The sequence below is a fragment of the Thalia democratica genome, chromosome 1 (assembly GCF_965202585.1).
Source record: "Thalia democratica chromosome 1, ktThaDemo2.hap1.1, whole genome shotgun sequence".
Lineage (NCBI taxonomy): Eukaryota > Metazoa > Chordata > Thaliacea > Salpida > Salpidae > Thalia > Thalia democratica.
The window spans coordinates 50,133,376-50,147,191 of NC_139165.1; the positions used below are offsets into that span (position 1 = coordinate 50,133,376).

At 23.1% G+C, this 13,816-nt stretch overlaps 1 protein-coding gene across 1 annotated transcript; it reads right to left on the bottom strand.

Moving 5' to 3' along the window:
* Positions 1–695: 695 nt before the first annotated feature.
* On the bottom strand, positions 696–10,552 carry LOC145847872 (uncharacterized). The gene is made up of 5 exons (XM_082953748.1): positions 10,440–10,552; positions 10,120–10,239; positions 9,771–9,897; positions 1,889–2,028; positions 696–1,197 (listed from the first exon to the last, which is right to left on the bottom strand). Exons 2-5 carry the CDS (start codon positions 10,236–10,238, stop codon positions 1,095–1,097), a joined length of 489 nt encoding a protein of 162 aa, XP_082809874.1. The 5' UTR covers position 10,239; positions 10,440–10,552; the 3' UTR covers positions 696–1,094.
* Positions 10,553–13,816: the final 3,264 nt, after the last annotated feature.

Below are 13,816 nucleotides of genomic sequence, written 5' to 3' on the forward strand. Positions count from 1 at the left end.
AGTTATTTAAAGTATAAGCAAAATCATTAAAGTGCGTTGTTATTCATTGAAAGTTTTAGGTTATGTTTTGGAAGTTAAAGTATAAAAATATTTTAAAAGTAAGTTGACTTTCTAAATTTTAATATTTTTTACTAAAGTTTCATATTTTCGATTAAAAGTATGGGACTTTTAATACTTTAGCACTTATTACAAAGTAATACAACTGCATTTGTTGTTGATATATTTTGGAATAGTCTACATATAATGGAAATTATTTTTATGTTGAAATGACAAGGACTAAGCTATTAAAAACTTTAATTTTAATACTTTAAAGTACTTTAAATCATTAAAATTAAAGTAGTTCGTTTGTATACAAAACGTATTATTTCCTCTTAGTCATAAGTTTATTTTTTTAACAATTTTAACAAAATATAAAGTGGGATGCATTATCAGAGAGTTACTATGCGAAAAATCGCATTAATATTTCAAATTGTAAGCAAAGTTTAAGTCAAATAGGTTTAATATTTAAAAAAAAATTTAAGAAGCTTAAAATTCTTTAATGTTTTGGTTTTCAGTAAGTTATATTAATAATGTATTTTAAAAACATAATCTTAAATTTACAAACAATAAACCGTAGCTATCAAATATCAAAAAATAAAAAAAGTATTTCATCTTATACTTTTTATTTAATCATAAGCTTATTATTTATTTAAAAAAAAGACTATTTCTTTAAAATAAAATGAATTCACAAAAATTTTGAGCAACAGTTATCAATTTTGTAAATTATGGTTATTTTAACTAGGAAAATAAAAGTTTAAAAGATGATAGATAAACATAATCATTTGATCAGAATACTAACTTTTAAAAATGTAAGAAAAAGTATTGCAAGTTAAAATAATCATTATTAGCGAGTATATTATATATTTTTTATCAGCTTTCTTTAAAGAAAATTTCCTTAATACCAATCGTCGTGAACTTAAACATAAAAAACGGTAACCAATGCTAAAAAGTAACACTAAAAGTAATAATAAGCAATTTTCTTTAACAAGATCAAGTCGTCATCCTTTTCATCTTAATTATTTTTAGAACTGCCACTAGTTAGACTTATACGATATCTAACAAATAACTTTAACTCTAGTGTTCAATTTCAACAACTTCATTTGGAGTTCTTTACAAGCCTTAGCTTTTGTAATTGCAGCTATGAGCTGTGCATTGTAACTGTAGAATAAATCAAAATTAAGTTATTATATAGAAATGAACTTATCGTAAATATGATTGTATTTATTGTTATAGTAGCTTCTTACTTTAAGTAATATTATAGTTTTTACCACATAGTAATTATAAAAATAAAATGTTTTTAAGTCTTTAAACTTTTTATTGTGCTGTTTTATATTGTTATTTTTAAGCTAGTAGTATTTTTAAACTTTTCAAATTATAAACAGCTTATATTTTTAATGTATTACTCTTTTCATGAGAAGTATACTTAATAGATTGTTTTTTTTTGTTATAATTAAATTCAGTTCATTTTGGTAATTAATAAACTTTCTAAGTAAAAATTTTAAAAAAGTTAATCAAAAATATTTATTTATTGCAAATTAAGTTAGTTTGACTTGTTATTGATTTTAAACACAGTTAAATATTTAAATAGGTCTAAAAAATTATTTTTAAACCATTTTATAAACGTAGAATGAACTGGGTAGAATAATTGCAAACCAACTTTTTTTTTTCTGCTATGAATCTATAAACTCTTTTTATTTAAAAATTTATGTAACTGTGTTATAGTTGTAGTTTTTTCCTACTCATGTTATGTATATGAATAAATCATACTCATATACTTATTTTTTATAATTAATTTTGTCAACATCAAATACAAATCAACTGTACACTTTTTCAACTTAAAACTTCTTACTTAGCGACTCTGGAGTTAGTATATTGAGATTTGTGTTTTGGCACGTACACTGGCGGGTAGGTCTTCACTTCGACTTTGAAGCCAGCGTTCGGTCCCGAAACGTGATCCCTCATAAACTTGGCTGCGTCTGCTTTACTAACCTGAAAGACGACATCCAATAATTTACTATCAGTATTTAATTTGTTACTGAATCGCAAGCAAATTTGTTTTCGTTCAGAAAATGTTAAAGCTTATTACGGTTGAAAAAAAAATTGCCTGTACTTTCTTCTTTATTTTCAACTATCTTATTGAGTATAAATTTCAATGTCTGTTTTAAATAACTAAATTTTTTGATAGGTGTGAAATAAATAACACTTAGACAATATTATGGTAAAAGCTAGAAGATGTATGACGTTCTTTTCAAAGTCAAGCTTATGCTCCTACTCGATTATAACATTGGGTAGTAAATTATAAAGTTTTGCATTAGAATAAAAGTTTAAATAAGCTTTTCACAGTTTAAGATTTTTCAACTTTATTTTTTTAAATGCACATATACTAACTTTCATTAACATGCTATTTGTGAACTAAATATAGACTTCAACGGTAATACACTCAACAATGGACAAGTTTTCTTTTGTATTTAATAAATAGATATTTGCTTTTAGTTTAAGGAAAAAGGTATAAATAGTTCAAATAATAATGTTAATTTTTTTCTGTTACACCATACGCGTCTCAAATTTAAGAATACGCGTTTTTCAAATATTTTTTAAATTAAATATACTAACCTAAATTTCAAAAACTTATTTTTATGTAGCTGATAGACTTCTAAGTATATCTTCATGTGTATTAACAATATTTAATTTAAATCATGAAAACCTTAAAAAGCTTTATGACATCAAATATTTTCCAGAATATTTTTTCCATATAAATACACTTATTACCGTTTTATAAAGTCATATAATGAAGATAAATTTTACTAAGCTTTACATCAAAATAAAGTTTCAACCAAATAAACTTATTCTATTGTTAGTAAATTAAATTCTAAAAAACATAAGCTTTTCTTTAATAACCATCCTGATAAAACTAATCTTGATAAGGTTTTTAAATATACTTTTTTTTAAGTTTAGTAGAAAGGTTGTTCTTAACTACGTACTAACCATAAAAATTAATGTTTGTTTTTTAATTATTCAAAACGGTAAAATTTTTTCAATTAAACGTCAAGTAGAGATATTATAATAAACTAATGAGATAGCCGTAAGGGGTTTATTGTATTGATTTATTTAATTGTTTGTATCTAAAAATATACTTGGATTGTGGTCTAATGTCCTGTGTGTAGGTTGAAATTTGTATGGTGAATTATAAATTTAGTGCTTTTCAAAGCTACCACAATAACAAAGCCGCAGCTCATTTTATAACATTTTGGTTTTACTTAGTAACATTTTTAGAAATAACTATTGTATATTTTAAATTTCACTTAAGATATTACATCATTTTTTTAACTAAAGTGTTTTCATGATATCATATTTAATACAGTTGGTTTTAGGTTGTCCTTTTTCGGAGACTTATTTCATTGTTTTACGGCAAGCTTATGTTAGTGCATAAACAACTTTGGTATTTCCGAATAAAAAATGTAGCAGATAGCTAAAGATTTCATTGTTTAAGAGAGTACACCTTTTTATTTATGTTACAAAAACTTTTTGAGCTTATTCTTAGGTTTTTTTAATTTGGAAAATTTTGTGAAAATTAAAATTAATTAAAGTAAAAAGTAGTTTATTTCGCAAGCATCTAAAGCATTTAAAACTAGAATATATTCGTAATGTAAAACTCTGATTATTAATTTATTTTATTTTTAAACTAAACTTTTTTTAAATTTAATTTTTAACTAAAAGTATGCTAGCAACTAATGAGTTAAATAAAACCAGTTAATGTTGTACTAATTGTTTTTTATACCAAAGGTGTTTAATTAACCTATTTCTTAAAATAAAGAAAGTCGTGTAATAACTAAAACAAAGAAAAGAACTGTATGTTTGATCTATTTTTCTATCTTTTCTAACATGTAATAAATTTAGATACTGAAGCATTACACGATAACACAAAGATGCTTGTTCTTCTCATTTTAATCTGTTAGTCGAACTTCTGCATGAAAAGCAACTAATTAAAGTGTAAAAATGTTTTTCTCAGAAGTTTTAAAATTTAATATGTTTCACGGCAAAGATTTTAATAAGCTGGAAAGTGTTCAAAGAAACAAGATAGAAAAATATTAATTTTAAAGCTGACAGCAAACACACAAATAAACATACTTAGATCTACTTTAAAAATTAGTAGCTTCAACTTTAAATTTGTACTACTTTCTCTTTAGAATATTAACTAAAACTTGTTTTAGATTTTCGTTGGGTAAATTTTTAGATGTTTTTATGTGCTTATATGTTATTTATTTTAAATCGAATGTAAATTGTTTTTCTTTACGTTGTACTTTCTAATAAGTATGCATAGATGAGCTGACTTGTCATGATAGGTTGAATTTAAAATCATGTAAAACAAGTAACGCGTTTGTAAAACTTAAAAATAGCTTAAATCTAATGATCTTAGCTATTTACAATAACTTTTGATAAAAGATATAGATAATGTTAATGTAACGAATGCTCATACATTTTTTTTCAAAAACAGTACAAGTATTTTTATTGTATAAAAATATTTACACTAGGTTTACTTGTTTAATTATTGCACTTCTAAAACTAAATTGTGTAAAAATAAGTAATTTTTTTTTACAAATTAGTATATTTAAAATAGTTAGAGTTTTTATAAGTTTACGATAATTAGATTACCAAAATTGTTTAACTTCGATGAAAAAGTATAATTGTCAAATTTTATTTTGACATTAACAGTTTAAAACCTTATTTTAGATTCATTTTACCCAATATTGTAAGTTTAAACTTTGAACTCTTAAATGTAATACAATAACCAATTTTGATTTTCCAGTACTTTATACGAAATTTATTTTTTAAAGCCATGCACAAAACAGCAACTTTAAAAGACTAGCTACAAACTTGTATAAATATTAATTAAACAAAAATACTAATGTAAACAACTTTTTCTGAAAAATGTTCTATTTCAGTTTTTTATTATTTTTGTTATTTTTTGTCGTGATATATTATTTTAATTTACTTTTGTACCAGTGGTTTATTAACATAATAGCATGTTTATAACCTGCGCTTTAACTAACTCATGCATGGAGCAAAGTTAATCCAATATGTTATAGTTGTAAAATAAGACAAGTTTGTATTTACATTGCAGTAAGAAAACTTCGCTGGGTGTTTAAAGTGTAATAAAAACGTTTTAAAATAAATAAAAGTGACGATATTTTATTGACACTTTTATTAATTAAACAATTTAATGATAAGTTTTTTGTTTTTTATATTTATTTTTAGATATCAATAAAAAAATAAACATGTAAGTCGAATTGAGATCTATTAACAAAAAAGTTTTTGTAGCACCTTTTACTTTATTTTATTTTACTATAAAATCAATGCTAAAACAATACTTGTAAAAAGCTTAAGTTTGTTTATAATTAAAATATTAAGAAATATAAACAGTTTTAAATAAGTTAAAAAAGTCAACTAGACTTACTTGTATACTTATATAAGCTATTTAATGCCTAATCTGTTTAAGGTTAATTTTTAGACTAACAACTTGTATAGCTCTTTATACTAGCATGTTTGTTTAATAAAATAGGCTGAGTAAACAAGTTATGTTCATATTATTACTTTTAATTCTTAGTAGTTTATTTTATTAATTAATATATAAATGTCCCAAGCAAAAGTTATTTGTATTTTAGTTCTATATATATATATAGATATATATGTATAAAGTATTAAGTTTAACCTGGTAAGAATATATTTTTCTAAGCTACGATCGGATGTGATAGGATAAAGTTAGAAATTAAAAGTTTGTTAAAAATATGATTTAAGTTAATTATTTAATACTACTTTAAATTTAAGCCTACTTTTACGAAGTATAAAAAAAAATCTTGGTAATCAGAAATTTTTCATCATGCTTTGTTTAATTTTTTCATATCCTGCAAATTTTTAGTTACTACAACACTTAATAGGTATTTGTTCATCGGTTTTAGTTTGTTTAAATGTTATATTTTCAGTATTTTTTTATAGCAGTCAACACAATATCTAGTTACCTAACTTAATAAATGATAGAATAAAACTTAAATTTTATTAAAACATATTAAATCTAATTTGTTTATAGATTGTTTAAATAAAGATAGGTAACTATTAATTTTTCCAATCTTTTTTTTTTTAATTAAGTATCAAGTATAGCAATAATACTTTTTAGTTACAAAAGTTACTCCATAAACTTGTTGAATCTTTCATAATTTCTATAAGCTAGTCTATCAAACAAAAGTAATAAAATAAACAAAACATTTATTTAAAGTTTTATTCTGAGTTTAAAAATAGATAGCCAGTAGTAAACACTAAAACCTGTTTTAAATGAAACTAAATACTTCTTAACCACTAATTCAGTAAATTAAAATTCGTCATATTTAAACTTATTCATTTTTCTTTATGTGAAATAACTATGTTACACTTTCAGAGCAATTTACCATTTTCAGAACACAAGACAGTTTAAATAATAAAGAAAATGACGTACAATTTTAATAGATGTCATAAATATTGTATATATTCCGGTAAAAATTAATTTTAAAAGCTTTTATTTTTTTAATAAATACGATCAAAACAACTTAATTACATTATTTAATTTTGTAACTCTTAAAATGTTTATCCTTCTATGTCCGTCTTTCTATGGAGTACTCTTGTGTATGTTTAAATTAAAAATTACTTTCAAATTTGGGTATAATACGAATTTTATAAAAAAAATGTTTTAAATCTAGTTTTAAACCTACTAAAGATTTAAAACTAGTTTCAAATCTACTAAATATTTTTGATTTATTTACACATAACTTTTGGTTAGTTTACCTTAGCATTATTAATGTGGCTTTGATACAATATTTTTTATAGTTATAACTGTTACAATTAGTATGAAAAGTATTTCAATAGATTCATCTGAATGTTACATAATCAAAGTCTATCTTATAAAAATAATATAGACGAACTAATTAAGCTATTTTTGATATTATGAAGAGTATTTTTTAGAATAAATGTTTACCGCTTAAATTATACTTTAAATTTTTAAAGCAGTTTTTTTAAGAAAAAGTTTTAAAGAAAATATGTTTTTTTAATTGTCAAAAACTTTTTTTTGTAAAAATGAAACATGCCATGTAAAAACCCATGGGGAGTTTACTTTTATAAAGATGTCAGTGATTGTTATCTATATCTAAGATTTTGTCTATGTAAAAACCTGTTAATTAATTAACATATGTATACATTAGCATTTTAAAAGTTGTATCAATAATTTATTTTAGAATTTTACATTAGCAAGAATTAAAATAAACATCTATAAAATTTACATAGGTTTCAGACATGCATAGAAGGGAATAAAACACAAAAAGTACTAGTTTTATACTTCATACACACTATGATTAGATCAAAAATTTCTTAATGTAGTAACATTTATAACGTCTAAATTATTATAATTTTAAGTTAAACGTGTATGTAAAAAAATTTGTAATGCTTATTAACATGTTTTGTATGGTGTCACAAAGTTTTTGCAAGGAAAAAAGTATACCTAACACAAAACTTTTAAACATAATTTAGATGTTTAAAGTTTATTTTACGTCAGCTTGATCTTACTAGACTTTTTTTTGTAAAAGCTTAAAATCACAGTTAAAACTAATTATTATAAAACGAAAACTAAACAAACAAACTTTTTAAGGTCCAACACACTATATTAATAATAAAACGCTGAAAAATATTAAAAAGAATAAGTATTTAGGTTATCTTTTAAAAAGTCTAAATAAATTTTGTAAATATGTAAGTTTGTTGAGTTAAAAATTGAAATAAACTTAATATGCTAATTAGTAATGAAATAAAAAGAGTTTAGCATTGTTTTGTGAAAATTATCAGTTAGTTTTAGAATTTTTTCAATTTTAAGAAAACATATAAAAAAGTTGAAAATAAAAGTGTTTCCATTAAACATTAAAAAAAAATCATTAAAGCAGCAGTTTAAAGCAAAGCAAAAAAATCACTGCATATTCATTATGTTTAATGTTTAAACATAATACGATTAAAAACATAACGCAATTCAAACTGAATTTTGTCAAAAATCATGCAAAAGCCTTAGATATAAAAAAACTGTATTCATGTAACTTCGCGTAAATAATTTTTTTTTGCTTTTTCCTTTTTTTATGTTTAACATTTAATATAAAAGCCCCTAAAAGTACCACTTAATATGAAGACATAAGTTGATGATTTTCTACTTTGTCGAAACGTTTTTAATCTTACAAGACGGTTCCGAACACTTTTTAAGTAGAGATGTAACCTTTCCGTGTCTCAAGCGTACCTTGAAAGTACATGCTTCACATTGTTGGGGGATTTACTATGCTTCTGCAATTTTTTCGAAATTTGAAAATGATCTTCAGAGTTCTACATTTCGCCAGTCTCATCTGGTGACCGCGTTTGACGTTTGGTGATGGCATGCACGGGGTGACACGAAATGAAAGTAACAAGGTTTATTTGTTTGTTAAATAAGTCTATAAACTTGTTATTAATCAAAACATGATAGTTTTTAGAAGGTAATTATTGATTATAGTTATGATAGAGCACAAAAATGGTCAAGTTTTTTAAAACTGAAACAGCCTATAGCGAACTCACTATAGTTATGCTACAGCTCAAAATAAAAATACTTGAGCAAAAGTTTTATATGTCTTATAACTTTAAACTAGTTTTAGTTTCTATATATTTAAGTAATGTAAAATGACTATATAACAAATCTAAGCTATAATCGTTGAAAAACATTATAAAAACTGTTTTTAAGCATATAACCTACTTAAAATTTTTACTTACTTTATTTTTAAAGCTTATAAAAATAAAAATAGCAGTAGTTCAACGACCTTGTATGTTTTTTATCTAAAACTGTTTAGTTTTTTATCAACTAACTTATTTATTTTCAGGTTAAACTATAGGTTAGAATTTTCAGGGTAATTTAAGAAGTTCAAATGAATTCCATTCCATATTTTTTTTACATGTTAGTCTTAAATATAACTTTGTACGTAATATTAAAAATAATGTATTAGCTCGTTAACATTAAACAAAGATAAATATAAAAGTAACTGCTTAAGTAGACTTATTTGTAAAACTTATAAATAGCTAGATAAACTTACACTGTATTTGCTTATTTATTAGTTACCGGTGAACTATAAGTTTTTGAGAAACGATTGCGGATAAACACTATGGAACTTTAGCACTGTATACATTTTAGCATTTAAATTAATGTTTATCAAAAACAAAAAAAACATTTTTTTTTAAAGAGAGTAACTCTTAAATTTGAAAACATTGAAGTAAAGTAAGCAGTTTATATGTTTGACTTATGACATTAGAACAAGTAAAATAAATGAATTAAAACAAGTATGGTCAATATACTTGGTGTGGAGAAAACCTTTCGGTCATCTTTAAGGTGAATTTATAGATAACTATATACATTAAAAAAAAATTGAGACCAAGTTTTGTTATTTTTCTGTATATTATATCATCTCAAAAATTAATGAAATCTTAACATATAGAATACATTGTGTACATAAAAAGTTGTTAGTTTTTTCACTAAGCATATATATTTCGAAGCGAATTCACTTTCGAACTGTTTCAGTTTTAAAGCTTTGAAAAGTATTATAACTATGCATAATAACTTTTAACAAACTCAGGTGCTTCAAATGCAAGCATATAAAATCAAAAAAAAAATTTATGAGATTAGTAAAGTTAGAATTTTATTTTTAACTGACTTTATAAGATCCAGTATCAACACTTTCCATCAGCTGTTTTACTTTAGTCTGTCTATGTTTTTCCGCTACTCGTTGGGCAATTATACTTAAAATATTGGCTTCCGGATTTCTTTTTTTTAAAGATGATCTAAAAAATTATTTAAAAGCTAAAAACCTTTTGACTTAAAATTTTTTGAAATGTTTTAATGTTTAACATTATATTTTAGCGTTCATGTACTTTGAACTTATACATTTTAATATGAAATTTAATATTTTTACTTTTTAAAAACTAGAATCTTTTATAACTAAAGTGGTTTAATTGAAGCACAATGCTTTCCTGTACATACATTATTCTTTACAAACAATATACCTGTAATGATAAGGACGATCAATTCTTCTTGAAATGGAGTTAGAGCTGTAACTAGGTGCAGAAGTCACAAACGCAAGTATGGAACACAACAATACAATAGTCATCAAAGTTGATCTCATTCTAAAACGTACACAAAAGTTTAAAAGCTAGTATAGTTTTTAAAATTAATCTTATTGTCACAGAAAATGAATTAATAAAGTTTTTTTAATAAGTCAAGGTTCCATTTGAAAAGAATACTTGCATGTAATAAATAAAATACAAAAATATTAGTTGTAATATATAATAAAGTTAAAACTAGTTGAAAGTAACAAAAAGCTTACTTGCTGAAACTTCCTATAAACTCAATAAAAAGTTGAGGCAGTGTTTATTAATGTTAATTTTTTTAAAAGAAGCTAAAAATAATTTAATTTTTAGTCTTGTTTATGTACTTGTGTTAAAAATTATTAACATTATAAAAATTGCGCATTTGATACTTTATAGAGCAAGAAAAAAAACAGAAAAAGTTGTGCTCAAACGAGATTGCGAGAAACCTAGGAAGAAGTTATTTTGTGAGATTCTAAACATTTTTCAAAGCTACCAAACAAACAAAAAAACAGTTTATTTACAGCTAAATGTAATATTATAAACAATAAACTTTTTGTATTTCTTATATCATGAAAATACAATAATAAAGTTTTTTTAATATTTAGTACACAAGTTCAACTAAATTACGTTTAAAATTTAAAATTCATAAACTTTCAACACTTTTTACATACTTGAAAAAATATTGTTAATTAAGTTTCCTGAAATTTAAAAAAGAAATTAAATTAGCTTAAATATAGAAATAGTTCTATTTAAAGTTTGATTTTCATAACTTTTAATTGATGACTTGTTTTTTTTTTTTTATTGTACTTCTCTAACAATTGTTGAAGTTTTAGATTAAAATATAGCTTGTTTTATTGATAGTCGCTAATATACTGGGCTATTAATTGTGTTTTTAACATGTTTTTTACAGTATAAATATACAGATTTAGTAACAACAAAATAAATTTTGGTAAAAAAATCATTGTTTGAGTTTTTTTATAAATAAAATTTTATTGTAGCACTTTTGTACTGTTATTGACTAAATTTTATTATATTATATATAAGTAGCATAACGCTTTAGTTAGTAAACATATTTTACACTTAAACTTTAAAATACTAAAACATATAACTAACACACTCAATACTAAGTTAGTGATAATTAAAAGGGATTTACACTGTAAATATAGTTTTGATCATTGTAAAACAGTGTAGTTGCTCATTAGGGAATGAAAAGATAATAAATAAATCTAGACGATTGATCGCTTGTCAACATCAGTAAAACATTGACATTGAAAATGTTATACACAATATTGCTTTTGCCTATTGCAGATGATCTAATTTTATAATACACTGTAAAGCTACTCTTCACAAAATTCGACTATAAACCTTTTAATCTAAAATGTACTTTGTTAAAAAGTTTTATTTACAATTAAAAATACCATATCACAAAGTTTTATAGAAGCTTCAGTATTTTTGTTTATTAAGTTATTAAATTATAAAAATAATTTTGAAATACTTTTAACAGTTATTTAGAGAATATATGGTTAGACACGCAATTTATAATTGTAAAGCTTTTAAACTTTAGCATTATGCAGTCCATCGTTTACTTCTAAAATAGCAAGAAGTATTTATAATCGTTTTTTTAGATTATTTTGTTAGCTAATAACGATAATGTTTAGCTGCTTAGGTCATAAAACAAAACTATTCTATAATTTAAAACACAGTTTATAATCTAGTACGCGACTTCAAAAATGTATACTGTATGCTAAAAACCGAAACAAATAAAAAGTTTTGTAAGAAAACTTTAACACAGAATACCGATTTCATACTTAAATCTATTTTTAAGACAAAACTAAATGCTAAAGTAGTTACAACACTAAAAAATAGATCTCTTATTTAACTCTAATTGAGTAAGATTTCTATGTTCATTAACACCAAATTTTTAATTTCCAAGTCTTCTTAATCTTTCTTTAAAAGCATTTTTGATAGTTACATTATCTATTATTTTAGTTAATGTATTTACTATCTTGATAATATATATAAGTAGTATAGTCTTAAAACATTGATAAAGAACGAAAATTTTATATGTGTATATCAGCCGTATATAAAATGTAGTTTAATGTAGAAATTTCTTTATTTAGTATAACGAGTATAAGTATAAAGTTTTAAAATTTTATTTTACATATGAGAAAATTTTATTTCACATAACAGCAAAGTTTCTATGTGTCAAACAAAATGGTACAATAAAAAGATTATACTGTTTTTTGTTAGAAAACGAGACCGCACGTCAACTTTTTTTGTGTTTGTTGCTCCAACGTGAAAAACTTCTCTATATGCGAAATCACTAAGCTCAGATACTATCTATAAAATATGCAATATTCTCTTTAACATATGTTGTTTGTTTCTGCTGTCAAAATTTTGCGTGGTTTTACGTCTTCATAATCTCATTAGGATTTTTTTTAATTTATAATTAAAAAATCATGTTCGAATTGCCTTTATTTCTAGTGTGACCTTGTTAAGTTTTTTTTTTATAAAACTTGCAAACTGTTTCTGTCTTATCTGGTGACCTAACCATAAAATAACTAAATTTACAAATATAAATAAACCAAAGGATTATTTCCTTTATAGTATCTCATGGTTAAAAAGAAACTTTTCTTTGTAGTACAAGTATAACAACTTTAATAAAATGTATTACATTAAGAGAAAGTTAAAAATATTGTAAATTGCCAAGTTACAGTGTTAATAGTATAGAAAAATACTAATACAAAATACTATGATCAAACGCAACTTTTTAGCGAACAATATCATTGTGTTTTTCGCTTTTTTTTGAAGTTTGAAAATGTAATAAAATTTTAACTTTTCAGTATTTTTGGAAAACTCGAAAAAAATTCAAAACATCAAAATTTATAAGTTTTTTTACAACTTTTGTATACACATTACAGTTTCTAATTTAATAAATGTTTAATTTGTGCACATTAATCTAAAATGAATTTTTAAGACTCATACAAAATTTACAAATCGTGTGGCTATCATCCTTTAACTCGGTTAAACCTTTTATAAACAACTTAAACTAACATGGAGTACTTTTTTATTTGAATGAACAAGAATAATAACTTATTATTAAACTTAGTAAGACACACGAAAACATACTCAACGAAAAGACTGACTTGTTTTACTTTAATAACTGCTGTTTTCATAAATAAATAAATTAATTATTATCATTTTACTGTAAATTTGTTTCCTTTTAAATTATTCACACTTTTAAAACTTATTATACTTCAGTTAGAATTAGTAATAACTTAACATCTGCATTAACTAAATTATCAATAAGTTTTAATAAATTTCAGCTACCATTAAATTGAATTACTTTTTCTAGTTAAATGTTGTAAAAAATAGTACTTTTAGCTTTTAACATTTTTTAAGTATTAAAAACTAATATTTAAATATAGTCCTTATTTTTTTTCTTACAAGATCTTTTTTTAAGTAATTTTTCTTTAGTTTTGTTTTTAATAAATGCATTATAAAACTTTTTGTAGTGTTCCTTAAGTTTCTAAATAAATATTTGCTCTCATATATTTGTAGTTAAGTATTTTTTAACAAGCTAAAACTATTATCACAATAATAAACCAGAGCA